At 38.4% G+C, this 18,758-nt stretch overlaps 1 protein-coding gene across 1 annotated transcript in view; it reads right to left on the bottom strand.

Annotated features, from left to right (window-relative positions):
• The window catches only part of Eif3e (eukaryotic translation initiation factor 3 subunit E), a 33,003-nt gene extending 15,974 nt beyond the window's left edge, over positions 1 to 17,029 (bottom strand). The window contains exons 1-6 of the mRNA XM_021182960.1: positions 16,856 to 17,029; positions 12,456 to 12,570; positions 9,395 to 9,512; positions 6,313 to 6,355; positions 4,941 to 5,045; positions 400 to 525 (exon numbers count right to left, since the gene is read on the bottom strand). Of these exons, the coding sequence (XP_021038619.1) occupies positions 400 to 525; positions 4,941 to 5,045; positions 6,313 to 6,355; positions 9,395 to 9,512; positions 12,456 to 12,570; positions 16,856 to 16,945 (597 nt within the window). The 5' untranslated portion in view covers positions 16,946 to 17,029. The remainder of the gene's footprint in view (positions 1 to 399; positions 526 to 4,940; positions 5,046 to 6,312; positions 6,356 to 9,394; positions 9,513 to 12,455; positions 12,571 to 16,855) is intronic.
• Positions 17,030 to 18,758: the final 1,729 nt, after the last annotated feature.

Consider the following 18,758-nt stretch of genomic DNA (forward strand, 5'->3'; position numbering starts at 1 on the left):
ACTAACCATATATTATGATCAAGGCTTGAACCCACCCAAAGATGTTTTAAAAGCAAGGAATGAAGCAAACGGTCCTTAATTAGTGGGTGGGAGGGTGACACTAACTGTGGGTAAAACTCATCTTCTGCAATAACGTTCTGCAGTAGGAGGCACTGACAGGGCAGTATCATTTTCAGTGCCATGGTAGCTACAACAGTCAAACCAAGTGTGACCATTTTCAAGGTTAGGGAAACTTATCCACCAAGTGAGTATTCAGTCAAGGCAGAACCATAAACATAAAAAAAAAAAAATTCAAAATATGAAGGATTTTTATTTTCCCCCCTCTTATATTGTGCATATATCAGAAAATATAACAAGTGCAAAGAAATTTCGGAGACTCAAACCAAACATGTAACTTACATTATTGTCTATGGTCTCTTTTAATCGAGTAAGGTCTTCCATGGCTGCATCCCAATTCTGCATTAAGATTTCAGAGGCCAGTTTTCCCCAGAGCGAACTTAAAGCATTTCTATCTGTTGCTGGAACCTATATGAATAATTAGTAATAGCCTCAATATTATACAGTAAGAACAAAGGTAAATTTTATACCATCCATCTAGCCTACCTAAAGACATATCCAAGTTATATCTCTACTACAAACTCATTATTTTCAGGCCTTATTGAAACACAATAGTAAATTACTCAAAATAACGTATTTAAAAATACTTAGGCTTTTAATATCAGGTCTTTACTGTAAAGTAAAGGCAATTTTAAAGCTAGCAAACAGCAGCATCACTTTAGCATAATCTATTTCAGATAATACATACGCAATCAAATTCCGTATACCTGTGACTACTTTATGCATCACTTTAGAGTCAAAGGAAGCTAATGTTAACGATCTGAAGGTGTAAGAAACCAAAGCTCCTCAATCTCATTCCCAACAAAATGAGATAAAACAAATACTAAACGCACTTCAAAGAGGGCCCAGGAGCACATTGCTGTCTCAGCACTAGGAAAGCTGAGACAGGAAGATCACAAGCTTGAGGACAGCCTGGACCACTTAACAGACCCGACTCAAGAAAAGAAATAATACAAAAATATGACAGGAAAGAAAATGTAAAATACAGGCCTACTGGTTTATAAAAGAAGTTACTGACAAATTCCATTCAAAGTTGTAAGTAACTAACTACCAAACTAATGATTAAAACTGCAAAAGAATATTCCCTTATAGCACACCAATGGGAACACATAAAATGAATCTGAAAAAAATCATGTGTTAAAGCAGCAAAAGCAAGGGAGGGCATCTGAGAAGAAAATATTCCTGACTCCAAAATGAAATGAAATTCTGAATTCACTTTTCACCAAAGCATTTATACAACAGAATGTATCTGTAATGTGTATATTAAAATCTAACTGTACAGTATGATTAGAAAGCCAGCCAAGTGTTCGCCTCTGCCACTGCTACCATAGGTGGCAAAGCCACCTGTGTTTGCCTCCACATAGCTTCAACATGACAAAAAGTATATTACCCAACACGTGCTAAGATCTCAGTAAATGTGAGGTTACTGAGATGATATAGCACTTTGACATAATTATTATTATCATTTGCAGTAATTTTCACAAATGTTTTCGAAAGCATTTAGCAAGCTCTCAGAGCAGTCAAGTAATAGAAATAATATCTATAAATTAAATTTTGAAAAATGAGCAAGAAGCTACTTGTTCCAATTTTTATCATGAAGTATACCTACAATATGATCCACACTTAAATATGCACAACTACCTATATCCACAGTGCTGGGAGTGGGGATTACATGTTGTGTAACACCAGGTACTGCTAAAGACTGTCTCAAAGGAATAATGCACAGAGTGGTAGAGGGAATCCATCATTACTTTGCATATACATGCACCAAACCTAAGTGGAAACACCTACCCCACCTGACACACAAACTTCATCAAGTCTAATATGCTATCAAATTTAATACACTTACTTTGTTTACCTAGAACTAAAAGACAACTGACTCAATATATATTTCAATTAGAGACAGTGAAGTATAAGCCATGCTTGGGACTCGGTATAAACGAGATACCCTTTAAACTGACAGCCAATAGGCATATCAGAGCCAAAACTGTGGCCAAGATGCTAAAGTCACCATTACCCAAGGTGTCTGTGCATGATGGAAAGTGCTGTTAAATGGTCTGATATGCCATTGACAGTCAATACATCGTCAATTCTAACTGGGAAGAAAAAAAGAAAAAGAAAAAAAAAAAACTCTTAAAAAAATATAGTAAGAAATGGTATTTTAAAATCACTTTTACTTCAATAGTTCCTTAATGGTCACATTTTAGAGATAAACCAAGGGTTCTATAGTGAGGACAGATCTTTAATAAAAATTCAGTACAACTTTTAAAACAAAAACCATTCAAACGTTTCTACCAATTCTCCTTATTTCATTTTAATTAACATACTTTTAGAGCAAAGTGCAAAGAAGTCTCACATTCAAACGGACATTCCTCAACATATTCGAAAAGCCACCAAGTCTTTAAAAATAAATCTAGGGTCACATAGCTTTAATTTATAAACACTGACCTACAATAGGTCATTTGGAGAGTCAAATTCTAATCTCAGCCCATAGTTACAATGGCTCTTTCATAGCTTATGTTTCCTTAACCATAGATTTAAAAGAGAAACCACGAGAAAAAAAAAAAAATCTAGAAATGGAAAAAACACAAATAACTAAACTAAAACATGTCATTTTCATCAAAACCAAAACCAATATTTTCATTTTTGCTACTAAACTTTTAAACACCTGAGATTTTTAATGGCTGTATCTAAATCAAGAAAATATAATTAACATCTAGTCTTCCTTTCTTTGCACTAAGTATCAATATGCCAAAAGAAAACAGCTTCTACATAGCTCAAACCTTTTATGGTATAAAATGAGACAATTTTTAAATGAAAATTACATAAATTTTAAGAAATTTTATTACTTGAATTCCAATATAGGATGTCTTAGGAATAGTGAAACAGCATAGAGTTGAATGTTTTTAAAGACAGGGTAATACATGTCGTAACTTTTCAAAGTAAATATTAAAACTCCCAATTATAAAATACATTTATTGTAGAAATTTTTAGACTAATTATAAAGCCATACTACATAACCATGACACTCATAAAACTAGAATATGCAATATGTGGTCAGATAAAAGCTTTTTGTACAAGCTTAGGAAGGTTTGTAACCCCCAAAAGGTTCACGTGCACTACCCTGGCTCAACTCCATGTCATTACAGTTGGCTCTTCATAGCAACCTGCTTTCAAGCGTGGATATACTAGAAGAGTTTCAATATCTGGATTTCCAGCAGTTACCTTAAGTTTCCATGTCTTAGGAAAATGGCACGTTCACTCACTGACCAGCAACAATAAATTTACTGTGCTGGGACTCTAACATGACACTAAATCTTCATTCTCAAACTTCACTCCCAGCGTAACAAATGATATGAATAACCGGCTCTTTTCATGTAGCTGTAATCATACCAGGCTTCTGGCTTCACAGTCCTAGCTTAAGCTGTTTATATTCCCAAAGTAATCAACTTTTGCTCTCCTAAATCTCTGGTAACATTCAAGGTAAAAGCGATGGAATTTTCTGATAAGTCACTCCAAGTTTAACATCCATGATTACCTCAGTGCACTGGCGAGCAAATCACAGCTTATCCATAAAAGAAAAACTCATTGCAAATGAGGAGAAAAGAAAAATAATGTTTTAAATCTAGCTTAGGAATAAAGAGAAACCATTTGTTTCCCTGTGCAATTTTAGTGTAGGAGATGAGTAACATTGATCTGCCCTTTGAACTACCCCAAACAGGAAAGCTGAGTTCCACTGAAGGCACCAAAGACAACATGGTCTAAGTGGTTTTCTTTGTGACATAGAAAACTAAAGGGAAAAAAGCAACACAAAATAAAGAAATGTAAGATTGGAAGACAGCAAGTCCCTGTCTTAATCAGACTTTAACTTCTAGGATAAAGTAGACAAACCACTGGCTTTGCGAACTTGTTCATCAATCCAGTGAGTAATCAATTATAACTTCTCAGATAAAAGGCTAGGTAAGAGCCTTCTGATTACTTTAGAAAGTACCTACTACTGCAATTATCTAGAAAGAAGACAGGACGAGAAATCTTGTGAAGTTGAAGGCCTGAGTTTTAATCAGACTTCATACACCTTTCTCTCTACTCTGCAAAAGAACCAAATCTAGACAGTGACTCAAAAGCCTCCAATGCCAGTTAGTGACACTGCTGGAGTGTCTCCATACCTCACTTCTCTCCACTTTCTATTAATGGGAATATAGATAAATATAAATTAGGTCAGTATTAAAATATAACATCTTAAAACAGGATTCCAGTTGTTCAGAACGAGGAACAGATTCGGTAACATGAACTAAACTACAAAGTCATTCATTCTGCTTACAGTACCACAAAAATCCATTAGAAGACAGAATTCTGCTAATACTAAAATTCATATAATTATAAACTAATAGTTTCCTATTTTTGGATTTCAAGGTCAAATTAAAGTCTTTCTCAATTTGTTTTTAAGTTGTATTTAAAAACATTTTTGTGTGCATGGATGCAGGCTGCTGTAGCCTAAATATGGAACTCAGAGGACAACTTTGTAGAGTTGGTTCTCTGCACCCTGATGTGGTTTCTGGAGATCAAACTGACTGCCAGGTTTGTGCTGCATGAGTATGTGACTCTGTTCCACTTCACAGCCCTCTCAATACATTTTGAGGACCTTAACAAGGTATCCTATTTGGCTTTTGTTGCAAAGCAACTGCCCCTAGTTTTTTTTAACCTAAATTACTTTTCTCCTTTGCAAATGACCGTTGTAAAATTTAACAGACAGACTCAAATCAAAGTTCTGAAAGTAGAAGAGGAAAATGAAACAACCAAATAAACAACAAACAGGTACTTACCAAAACTCTAAAGAAGTAAAGGTACTCTGCGGCTCCAGAGTAATTCCCACACTCATACTGGAACTTTGCGTATCGGTAGAGCGTGTCTAAGTACTCTTGCCTGAACTGGGGGGAAAAAACCTTCTATAGTTAAGTTATATAATTCTGCTCATTTAACTCTTTTAGATGAGTAAAGAAGTCAATTCTTTTAAAGTCTCCCTACAATTATCACCAATAATACCATAACCAAAAAACACTTGATTGTATATATGTATGACTGTGTATGTGTACATACACACAAATGGAACTGTCAATTTAATGCTTAGTTTTGATCTCAAAAGAATTCTGAAGAGTGCTGATAGCATGGACTATAACTGAAGTCTGCTCTAAGTCTACTAAGTTGACTAATCTAGTCAACTACCACGAACACATACACCTCCAAGATTTTTGTGGTCTTACACAAAGAACACATACAATAAACATCTCTTTTCTGAAAATTAGCCTCAAAATTACATCAACTTTGAGAATATGTAAATAAAATCAAACTGAAGAAATCTAAAAAAACTGAAGACTTCAAACAACAAACTACTAAATATTCTATAGCAAACCACAGAGTATTATGTGCTGGTCAACAAGCCATTTACATAATTATTAAATGGGAGCTAAGACTTAAAAGTTAAGTTTGATTATATACAATGTGAAATTCTCTATGCTAACAAAAGAGAAATCAAAGGTATGTACAAAAAAATAAATAACATTTACTTATAAATTTGTAAATTAATGAAAGTTATAAAAATGTCAAGAGCTACTGCATTCCCTAAGGTAGCCAAAATGTTCTCTACTGTAAAAAGAAAATTTTTAACTCAATTCTAGTTCTGCCTTCACTTATTTAAGTAAACCCACATGGGAAAAAATCGTGAGTTAGACACATGCATATAATCCTAAAGCCAGTAAGCAGACAGCAGGAGCACCACAAATTCAGAGACAATTTGGCCTACAAAGCAATATCCTGTTCTCAAAAATCTCAGAGTCCTGGGGGCTCAGGAAGAGGGAGGGAAAAAAAGAGACACCCCCCACACACACACCTTCTCTAGGCTTTGGTCTTCTGTTGGCGCTAACATGAGCTACTGTTATATGATTCACAAAATGACAAGCACTGTGGGGATTTATTACCAAAAGAGGATTATGAGATATCATGGCTGAGGGTTTTGTTTTTTTTTTAAAAAAAAAAAAACTACATTTAAAACCATACCAGTTGTATTTAGTTAAATAAATCTAAGAATTATATTCTTATGCCAAACTATTTGTGCACAGCATTAGTCTCTAATGAACTTTTCAGAACATAACCATTTTTTAATGTTTTAAAAAAAACCAACAACAAAAAACAACTTACCCCATGTTTGTCTGCCAGGTAGTCAAATAACATCCTGCCATCCCTTAATATTGGAAAAGTGAGCGTTATTATGCTTTACTCACTGCCGAACACAAAATGAGCAGCTCTGTCTTCTAAGTTATCATCCTAAGTCACTTTAAATCTCTTAATACTTAAGCAGAAATACAACTTTTAGAATAAAACAAATAGCACATGTCAAATTTTGATATAAGGATAATACAAGCTTGAATTTTCTTTTATATTTCCTAAGCTCTGACTTAAGACCAAATCTAGAAGATGCCTATGTCACAAGGTTTACAAAGTCCACACAATTACTAACCCTATCAAGCTACCAAATAGCCCAACTTAGCTTTCATAAGTTAGTTTTGCATTAACTCTAGCTCCTAATGAACTAGTAAGAGACATGTACAGCAAGACACTGAGGGAAGTCAAGATGCTTATTTTCACATTCTCAGAAAGGAAAGGGGCTTCTTAGGTTTCTTCAGGTGGGGATATGCAGTGCCCTGAGGCATGCTTTGGAAGCATAACTTCACTGACAACCTAACTGGGAGGGGCCCCGAACATTCAAATACTGAATACAATACTGAATACAAAATGTGCACAAAGTTCCAACTTCCACTGTCTCCGGCTATTTCTAGGAATGTATATGAAATACAAATACTATATGTTCAGATAGTTCAAATACTCTAAAATGTAAGGAGATTGGTAGATTATGACTTTGTAACACTTAATCCCGTCATTTGTTTTCAACCTAGTTTCTGCCTTAGTTTTTTCAGTGTTGTGATTCAATATTCTCAAACAAAGCAGCTTGTGGAGGAAAGCGTTCCCTGAACTTACACTTCCCAGTCACAGTCCATCACCGAGGGGAGTCAGGGCAGGAATTCAAGGCAAGAACCTGGAGGCCCAAGCTGATGCAAAGGCCACTGAAAAATGCCACTTACTGGCTTGCTCCCCAATGCCTTACTCAGTTTGCTTTCTTATACAACTCAGGACAACCTGCCCAGGGCTGACACTGCCCCCCTACCCCAACCCCCCACTTGGGCTGGGCCCTCCCACAGAAATCACTAATCAAGAAAATGCCTCACAAACTTGCCTACAGGCCAATCTGATGGAAGCAATCAATTCCTGAGGTTCCCCTTTTCCAGACTGGTCTGGTTTGTGTCAAGGTGACAAACAATCAGCACAGCACCTGTGACCTTAAGAACACTTAAGAAAGGCACTGCTCTACTCTATGGTAAACACACCATATGCGCCTTCTACTCTTACCCTAATTTCATCATCTCTAATCTTTTATGATTTATTTCTATTATTTTTAATTATGTGTATGTGTGCCTGTGTGAGTACTATACACATTGCTGCAGGTGTGTACAGAGGCCCAGAGACATAGGGCCCCTACAGCTGGACTTAAGGGCAGTTGTGAGTCACCTGAATTGGGCTGGAAACCAAACTCTAGCCCTCTGCAGCAGTAAATGGTCTTTACAGCTAAGGCATCTCTTCAGACCCCACTTCCAATCTTTTAGTGCCTTACCATGTCCTAAAATGTCTGTTCTAGTCTAACATCTGGATTATTTCAACTTTCACTTTCTAGATACTGATACGAGGGCAGAAGAGCTATAACTAAGCTTTATAACACTGTAAGTAAATAGTCTAGTGGAGATATATGCACATTCAAACAGAAAGATGGCTTTCTCCTTTGAACACAACTTTTTATCTGTGTATCTGTATGTATTTCTGCACATGCATATAGTGTAATATGGCACATATCTTATAGTTTTATTGCTGTGAAGAGACCCCATAACCACACAGTGCTTATAAATACTTAATTGGGGCTGTCTTACAGTTTCAGGAATTTAGTTCATTATCATCATGGAAGGAAACATGTCAGACACAGTACTAGAGAAGGAGCTGAGAGTTCTACATTTTGATCCCCAGGCAAAAGTGAATGCCACAGGAGGCCTAGCTTGAGCATACAAGACCTCACAGCCAGCCTCCAGCGACACATTTCCTTCAACAAGGCCACACCTCCTAATAGTGCCACCCTCTATGAGCCAAGCATTCAAACACCAGAGTTTATGGGGGCCATTCCTATTCAAAATACCATAGCATGTAGGTACAGATCATATTACAACATGGGTCAGGTCTGCAGCTTTTCTAGGGATATCACGTAATGCTTTCCCAAGTCACAATGTCTTACAATTTTGATTTGAACACAACATATTCTAGAAACTTACAGCATGGCAAGATCACTACCAATTCTGAAGTGAATGCACCTGTAGGTTAGCTAAGACATTTCACAACAGTAGCATTCTGCTTTAGTACACTTTACTTTTAAATATTTCTAATAACTCCTAAGGCTCCAATGCATTAAGTAAGGTTAAAGCAACATATCTTATTTTGGAACCAAACAAGAAAGTCTGTTTCTAGCAAAAAGAAATTAGAAATAAAATAATCTTAGCTGGGATGCGTACAGACATTGAAAGAATACAAGAGAATGTGATAAGTGAGTTCAAGTTTCTCCTTCAGAAAGCATCCCAAGCATCCTAGGCATCCACTGGAAACAAAGTTTCTACATAATAAGGGAAAGGCGCCCTGTGCACAGGATGCTTAGCTCTTCTACACCGACCTCTATACTTCCCTCTCAAATTTTACCATTCAAAATCTCCAGATCCTGCCAAATGTCTCATTAGAAGGGGCAGAGAATATGGTGCTGCCATGGCAGGTATGAATAATTAGGTTTAAAGCTTCTTTTCAAGAACTAGTACTCCGACTAGAGAGGCGGCTTTGATGCTATGAGCACCTATTTGGTGGTTCACAACTACTTCTAACTCCAGTACCAAGGGATCTGACCCCATCTTCTGAGCTTCAAGTACAACAGACTTGTATACGTGCACATAAACAAAAACACTCACGTACAAAAGTAAGTATTAACATTCATTGTTAGGGAATTCCACCCCTCAAAAGATAAAGAGTGAAAGTAAACGAATGAAACCATCACTTAATGTCATGAATTTTACTATAGGATATGAGTTTAACTGTTACATTAGTCCAACAAAGAGAACTAGACTTCAAATTAGAAGGTTACCTGGTTGACTGCATCTGCCTTGTAGTTTCTGGATCTTCAAACATCTTCACAATTGGTTCTGTTTCTGCCTGGAGCTGTTTCAGCTGCGCAACAACTGTGGTTCTTTTTTCTCTCAAAGCTAATGAAAAACATGAGTACTAGAAAGTTAAACCACAGGATTCCATGGGACTGTCTAGAGAAGTTTTCATTAATTCAAATATACACACTTATTTATTCCTCATACTTTCAATTCACATGCCAGGAACTACCAACTCAACAACTTCCTCAAATTCACAATTTCCTTTTGCTAGAGCCACAAAGGCACATAAAAGAAAAGGGACCCATCCACCTACTGTGGAGAGGAAAGCAACAACTACTATGAAGAGCAGGGGTGGGTGGTGCTGAAAATAGGCAGGAAATGTCCCTTGTGATCTGGCTTTCATTTCAAGTCTCCTATTTGTTCCTATTCAACTATTGACTGACTACTACCCTAGAATTTTTGTGCAGTCACTACACTAAGGGGTCTTTATATTATTACTATGTAGACTATAATTTTAATCTAGTTAAGATCTTTTTTTTTACTATAAACAAACTGTAATTTCACAAACCAAATTCCATAGATCCTGTTTACTATACCACCATCAAAATAAAGATAAAACCTACACAATATCTATTAGCACAATATCTCAGATTTTTTTTTTTGTTTTTACTAGATATTTTCTTTATTTACATTTCAAATGTTATCCCCTTTCCTGGTTTCCCCTGTGAGAATCTCCAGCCCCTCCCCTTGCTCACCAACCCACCCACTCTTGCTTCTTGGCCCTGGCATCCCCCTACACTGGGGCACAGAGCCTTCACAGGACCAAGAGCCTCTCCACCCACTGATGACTGACTAGGCCATCCTCTGCTACATAGGCAGCTGGAGCCATGAGTCCCACCATGTGTACTCTTTGGTTGGTGGTTTAGTCCCTGGGAGCTCTGGGGGGTCTGGTTAGTTCATATTGTTGTTCCTCCTATGGGGCTGCAAATCCTTTCAGCCCTCTTCTAGCCTTTTAGGGCTCCAGGCACACACATGGTGTACAAACATACAGGCAGGCCAACATTCATACACATAATAAAAAAAAATACAAAAATCCAGGAAAAAAACCCTTTACTTGCATCACAAACTAACGTTAAATAGTTGCTGCCTACAAATTCAAAAAGGCTAATTGACTTTAACAATGCCTGCATTACACAGCCCTCTTAACCTAGAGCAGTGCTTCTTTCTCCACACATGGTTACTGTTTTTATTGCAAACTGAATTTTAAATATAGTTCCTCTCTGGGTGAATGACGGGGAGTATCTGTGTGAGCACATAGGGTTGGTTCTCTCTTCTACTGTAGGCTCCAGGGAGCAAATCCAGGTCATAAGGCGTCCGCAGCCAATGCTTTACTCTAGGAGCCACCTCTGGCACAACATAGGCTGCCCTTTTCTTTCCCTACACATTTCTCTATAAACCTCTGTGCTTAAGACATATGTTAATAATCAAAAAACCCCAGAAAACCTTCCAACCTCATGTCCAAAAAAGGGGGGTTGCTGGGTGGGAAAACCTGTTATCAAATACTGAAAGATAGCAATTTTAAACAAAGAACACTCTGCTGTAGCCAGAATTTGTTCCATGCACAGGGGGACGTGGGGGTGGGGGTGAGGTGGAAGCTATAGTATTTTTTGAGGCAAGGCACTACATAACTGTGGCAGGTTTGGAACTTGCTATCTTTAATCTCAGAAAAATCACCTGCCTATGCCTCCAGGGTATTGGGATTAGAGGTGTGTAACACCACGCCCAGCCTGTAGTACTTCAGGGACCAGTTTTCTGTTCTTTTCATTGTCAACAATTATCTCCTGTACTAAACTAGTTTGGAAACCAAGCTCCTAATAGTTCCCCAACTTTACTTCAGGGCCTCATCAGTTCCTAATCAAACACTTCTGGACTATGTGTAAAATCTGTGTTTCTAAGGAATTCTTCCAAGCTAACTCATGATGCTAGTCTTAGTGACCACACCTTGAGAAGTCTCACTGAGAACAAAAACTGCAGCAGCATCAGAAAATCGTGAGCCGACAGCCTATAGAATACAACTTTGACAAAGAGTACAACTTTGATGGCACACACTATGATCTGAAGATATCTATCTGATGAACATGTTTAAAGTCCATTCAGATCTTTCACTGGGAAAAAACACCCCCTAGCATCCTTGTAACCTTCCTATGCCTTTTCATCCAATGACTTTAAGAACACAAGCACTAAACCTTTTGGCTACAGTTCTTCCACGTATCATAAAACATAAATTTTCAGCTACTGTCAAGTTTTAGTTCTAATAATAAAACTTACCATGAGGTGATGGGGCCACCCACCCACCTCAAAAATATCAATCCAGAATTCCTCCTGTCAAAACAAAGTGCAGGGACAAAGAGTGGAACACAGACTGAAAGAAAGGGGCTATCCAGAAGAGTGCCCCACTTAGGGATGCATCCCATCTGCAGACACCATACCCAGACACCACTGCTGTTGCCAAGAAGCACTTGCTGGCAGGACCCTGGTATAGCTGTCCCTGAGAGAGAGGCTCTGCCAGAGCCTGACCAATACAGATGAGGATGCACGCAGCAAATCATCCGACTTAGCACAGGGACCCCAACGGAGAAGTTAGGGCAAGGACTGAAGGGGTTTGCAACTCCATAGGAAGAACAACATTATCAACCAATGAGACCCACTCCAAAGCTCCCACAGACTAAACCACTAACCAAAGAGTACACATGGCAGGTGGTGTGTGTAACCCATGGCTCCAGCTGGATATGTAGCAGAGGACTGCTTTATCTAGCATCAATGAGAGGGGAGCGCCCTTGGTCCTGTGGAGGCTTGATGACCTAGGGTAGGGGAATGCAGGGGTGCCAAGGCAAAGTGGGTAGACAGGTTGGGGAGCACCCTCATAGAGGCAGGGGGAGGGAGAGGATGGGGGTTTATGGAGGGGAAACTGGGAAGAGAGATGACATTTAAAATATCAATAAATAAAATAACCAATAAAAAATGAAAAATAAACAAACTTACCATGAGGGATATCATCAGAATAAAGGTTTTTGTAAACATCCATAGCAAAGTCCACCATATTGGTATCACTAAGAAGATCTAATTTTCCTTGTAATAATTCTTTTTCATTATAAATCTGCAAGAAAAAAAATTAATGAATATTTAAGTTCTTCAGTTTATTTAAAAACCATACTTCACGAAACAATTTTGAAAATGTATGTGTCTGTGTATGTGTTGGGAAGTCAGGAGAACAGGTTTCAATCCCTGAATGTCACACAAAAATGAAGAAATGACTTCTCAAAGTGCTCCTTTGTTCTCTGACCTCCACGCGTGTGCTGTGCTAACCAATGCACCCTAGGGTCCCCCACCCACCATTTTTACTTAAAGAACGAGTCATAGGGCTAGATATACAGGTCAGTAGTAGAACACTGGTGTAGTGTATATAAAATCATTGATTCACCACCCAGGATCACCTGCTTGAGTTTGTCCATATAGACACAGACACACACACACACACAGACACAGACATAGACACATAGACAGACACACAGGACACAGACAGACACAGACACACAGACAGACACACAGACAGGACACAGACAGACACAGACACACACACAGACAGACAGACAGACACACACACACTGTAAAAGAAAAGAAACCAATATAGGAAGCACTCAATTTACACAAAATATCCTGTCTATACAAATATTTGAAAATCAATGTCATTTCCATTTACTTCTGATCTCAATCATTGTTTTATCAAGCAATCTTTTACTTGTTCTAGGAAAGATATGCAATATACAAAAGTATCCACACCTTCTCTTCTTCTCCACACCCAGGTAATTAGGAATAGGCTCTTAAATATTTTACCTCCTTACTATCCTTTGCATCCCCATGATGACTACCCACCACTCCTTGATGTGGCCACTCCTTTACCTTTATATTTTTCTCATTGAAGAGATGCAACCATTTAAATGCTTCTCCACTTGTACTTCTAAAATTAAACTAGAACCAATTTTGTAAGTCAACAACCTCATGACAAGTTTTTGCTTTGCAAAGGGTTCTGGAAACACATATTAACTCACAGGAAATAAATTATACACACAGACTCACAAACATGAAGGCTACTTAGGATATGTTAGGAACCTGAGAGATACTTAGCCAAATAAGACTCATTTCCTGAGTTTAATCTTGCAAAGGAAAGAAAGATCTCGTAAGATTCACAACCATGTAACACAGAATCAAACGTGAATGTTCCAAATTAGATATAAAACTCCAACAAAACAGTAACAAATGACAATTAATCCAACTGAAATGGGTAAAACATCTTAATAGTCACTAACAAATCAAGATAATCAAATGAACAAAACAACATAAGCTCTCATTAATCAAAAGGAAGTGTATATAAAAACTATGATAAAAAAACAAAACAAAAAAACCTGAGAGTATCAGTGTTAGTGTGAATGAAGACTAAATGGAACATTCAAATCCTACTAGCTAGAATACAGTCACTTAAGAAAAAAGGTTTTTAAGCTGGGCGTAGTGGCACACGCCTTTAATCCCAGCACTTGGGAGGCAGAGGCAGGCGGATTTCTGAGTTCGAGGCCAGCCTGGTCTACAAAGTGAGTTCCAGGACAGCCAGGGCTATACAGAGAAACCCTGTCTCGAAACCCATCCCCCCTCCCCCCAAAAAAAGAAAAAAGAAAAAAGGTTTTTATTTCCTGACGTCATACATGCTTTGACTCAACAACTTTGTAAGATATCAAAACAAGAGTGCATCTATTTAAAGTATATTCCCAAAAATCTTTACAGTACACAGTCATTTAGTACTAGAATGGATGAACAAACTGGTAGACTATAACAAATTAACCATCAGCACTGATGGTCAGTATTCATAACTGCCGTCATAAGGTGGGTGACTTCACAGAGGGAAAGATGACTCAGGAATTAGTTCATGAAGCCAGGGGTGCTGATATACATTTGTTAATACCAGGACTCAGGATGACCTCTGGAGTCAGGAGTTCTAGACCAGCTAGGACTACACAGGGAAACTGTTTCTAAAACAGAGCTTGGAATATAGATCACAGTGGTAGACAGCCTGCCTGTCACATCATGAGATTGGAGTTCAAAAACATTAAACAAGTATATAATCCTGTTGGTGAACTTCATTTATATGATGAAAAAGAAAGTTGGGGATGGTGATATAATTTTATAAATTCAGTCCTTGGGAAACTTACAGTCAGGTAAGGAGTTCAAAGCCCTCCTGGGTTACCTAGCAAGCAAGATCTTATCTCAAAGGGAAAACAACCCCCCCACAAAAGTCAAACAAATCTATCAGGTGAACAGAGCTTACACTGAGAGGTAGAATGATTGAGAAGCTGGTTAAAATAGAAAAACAAAAGAACAAAAACAAAAACAAAACAAAACAAACCTCTGAAGTGCAGAGGAATTGAGACAGAGGAAGATCCTAACCCATGGCCAAATTCAAAACCCAGTCTTATCTTGGCACTCACCATCTAACCTGACACTTCACATAATAAACTGTGACATGCAAATTCATAATTCATTTGACTATTCAATGATTATCGAAAGCCTTTATGCAGAACTATTTCAAGTGCTGAGGCCATGTGGAGAACCTAGATTAGAAACCAGTTTTTTCTCTCCTGGAACTTATATACTCCAACATATTACAAATGTATCAGCATTGGCAAACATCATGACCACTGCCTCTGTCCTAATTACCTAGCTTCCAAGACTCAATTCCCCCTTTCAAAGTACTTTTTTTGCCCACTAATGGTAACAGAAATTCTTGAATTTTAACAGTATTTAGTCAATACTTGCCTGATATGTATCATTTTTTTACCTTACAGACACATCAATCTTAAAAAAAGGTTACATTTTTCAATGGTGAAATGCTGGAGTTTTAGCTTGGATTTTTCATAGTTTATGTCTCAATATTTAGGAACTGTCTTCCTCATGAAGTATTAAAGCCACCGTACCACGGTAATAGCATTCTTTTAGATGCTTTCACGGAGTCTCAGTTATAGCCTTGCCTATGAATAAACAATCTACACTTACACACTCTTCCCTGCTTCCCTTAAAAACATAAATGCATAAAAACCACAAAAATATTAAGTTCAGGCAGATTTAAAATATCTCTGCTACACTAGCAAGGTGAGAGACTTCAATATGTATATATCTATATCTCTATCTATCTATCTATCTATATATGTACTCAGAAAATGAAACATAAGACAGAACTTTTTCTCTCTAGTGTGCAGACTACAAAATTCAATGCAAAAAGAATATATCCATCAAGCTCAAGACCCACCTGTCAAGACACTCTTCAGCATTTATTGAAAATTAATTTTGTTGTTCCCTGGTGACAATACACTTGTTTAGAAAACTTCCTATGAATATAAATACTATAACTGTCATATAAACCGTAGCTATCTGGAAGCGTATGTCATCAAAACAGTTTTACTAGACTTTTTAGAAAACTGCCAGTGAACACAAAATACCTGCCCCTGAATCTGCAGTTCCCTGATATCTGTGTCCAGAAAGCACAAATGAACTCTTCTAGACAAAATTCTAGCCTTACATTTTACTTACTGTAATTAGTAAAATGCATCAATTTCTCCATAAAGCCAATATATACTTAGCCCTAACAGTTCTAATTCAATACTTCTTCTCAGTACCCCCAAACAAACTCCTAAATTTAGGACTGAAACGTATTAAGTCCCCAAACTACATACTCAGGATATCTCATTGAACATTTATGACTGAATCATACGTCGTTAAGTCTGAACATCAACACTAGAAAACAAAGTTTACATTGCAGCTTGTGGGTTATTCTTGGTCTTCACTCTCATCTGACAACGTACGCTCCATTTCTATGAAGTAAATATGACCAGGAAATTCACAGCAAAGTATCCACAACTTCAAGGAAATTAGAATGCCAGATATTACTTTTTACATGTAAGAGAATCTTATAGTGGGATTCTGAACACAACCCAAATCCAAGGCCACAGACTCAATTTCTAAAAAGAAAACTGAAATTTCCAACAGCATCCGTGGCGAGCCCAAAGCTCTCGCACAGCCACCGCAGCTTCAGGCGAGTACAGACATGGCCGCCCGCAGGATACTGAGCCTCCGGCCAGGAAGCAAAGACCTCGGCGTCGCCAGAACCCCGCGCTGTCACCTCACCCCTCCGGACGCGCAGCCGAGTCCCACCGCCCCGAGCACCCCGACAGCGCTGCGGTACGCGGGAAACTGCCGTCCCAGGGCCCAGCCCGTGTCTGTCAGGGCGGCCCAAGCCGGCTTCCGGCTCGCACGTGTGTAGGCCCTGCGGCCGCCTCCCCGCGTTTCCAGGCGCCTCTCTCATCCCTACGCCGTCCTCCTTCTCAAAGCTTCCTCACCTCTTTCACAGAGAGAAACTCAAGAAGCGGAAAGACCAGGTGCCGATCCAGAAAGTGCGCGATGCGAGTAGTCAGGTCGTACTCCGCCATCTTGCCGGGGGAAAAGGAGCGCTTGTTCGCTAAAACTTTATTGACAGCGCCGAGAGGCGGACAGGCCCCGCACTGCGCATGTGCAGTCGTGGTCCCGCCCAAGCGTGCTGATGACAACCGCGGCGGTTGCGCGTGGTGGCCTCTCCCTCCCTCTCCACGCCTTCTGGGTGGGGCTCAAGTTTTGCACATAATTTCCCTTGCTTGCAAGTTCTGTCTCTTCTTGTACCAATAAAGAAAAGCTAGTTTTAAGGAGGAAAAAACCCAAGAGTTTAGTTTTACACATAAGTAGACGAAGTATAGCCTGCCTGACATCTACTTGGAAAGAGTACATATTTGAAACTACAACTAGGTATCAAAGATCAGGACTAAAGCAATACACTATTAACTCTGGGTAACTTACTAATGCAACTGAAAACCATGCATAAAATTAAGCTGAAAGAGTGTTAGAAAGAGAGGTGAGAGAGGTTAAATCTAGGCACTTCACCTTACACAAATGGAGGCAAGTAAGATCAAGCCTAGAAACTAGATCACTGAAATATATGTGATGGCTATTTATGGTGGTCAACTTGACTACATTTGGAATTAACTAAATCACAAGAACTTAGGTATATCTGTGAGAGATTTTTCTTAATTAAGCTATTTAAGATAAGACCTATCTTAAATCCATATCACTGAGATGAGAAGATCCACCTTTTATCTGGACCTTTAGGCAGGCTAAGTAAAGAAAAAGAAAGAAGATTAAGCCCTTTGCTAGCTTGCCCTTGTTCTCCCTGGCAAGTTCATTCTTTCGCTGACATTAAAACCTAGTTCTCCTGGATTCCAGCTTATACTGAAGACCATCTGGGACATCCAGCCTTAATTGAACAACTACTATATTCTTGGACTTTTCATTGGGAGACAGACATTTTTGGAATAGACTATAACCTGTAATCCATTCAAATAAATCCAATTTACACACACACACACAGACTTAGGGTTTTGCTGTTGTAAAGAGACACCATGACCAAGGCAACTCTTAATAAGGACATTAAATTGGGGCTAACTTACAGGTTCTGAGGTTCAGTCTATTATCATCAAGGCAGGAACATGGCAGCACCCAGGCAGGCTTGGTTCAGGAGGATCTGAAAGTTCTACCTCTTCATCTGAAGACTGCTAGCAGAATACTGGCTTCTTGTCAGCTAGGATGAGTGTCTTAAAGCTCACAGTGACAGTGACATACCTACTCCAACAGGGCCACAGCTTCTAATAGTGTCACTCCCTGGGCTGAGCATATACAAATCATAACACTCATTCAACCAGTCTCTCTCTAGAAAACCCTAACTAATATAACCTGAATGGAGGAGGGACGCACCAGAGGATCCAAGAAGCAGTTAGTTAAGTAAAACAGCTCTGATAGCTCATGGCAATAAATAAAGCCTACATTTGTATTTAAATTGTTCACAACCATTTATTTATTTAAATTTACTGAAATTATTCACAACAATTTTCTCCTGTTAATATTTGACTCTGGTCATTTCCTCCTGGCACATTATATCCTACTGATGACCTTAACATGGACTCTTTCTTTCTTTTTTTTTTTTTATCGTTTTAAAGACAATTTAACTCTGAACGTACTTAGAATGTAAAAGGGAGCAATGAGAATACAAATCAGCATGTTTACATATTTACCTGGAGCCTAATAACTAACTGTATTCAAGCCAATGAACAGATAGTTGAAATGTGCAAGTTCAAGACTACAAAAGATAAACAATGTTGTCAGATGGATAGGCAACATTAGGAAGACTCATTTAATGGAAAAATGGAATAACTATAG

The sequence above is a fragment of the Mus caroli genome, chromosome 15, assembly GCF_900094665.2.
Source record: "Mus caroli chromosome 15, CAROLI_EIJ_v1.1, whole genome shotgun sequence".
In the NCBI taxonomy this organism is placed as follows: domain Eukaryota; kingdom Metazoa; phylum Chordata; class Mammalia; order Rodentia; family Muridae; genus Mus; species Mus caroli.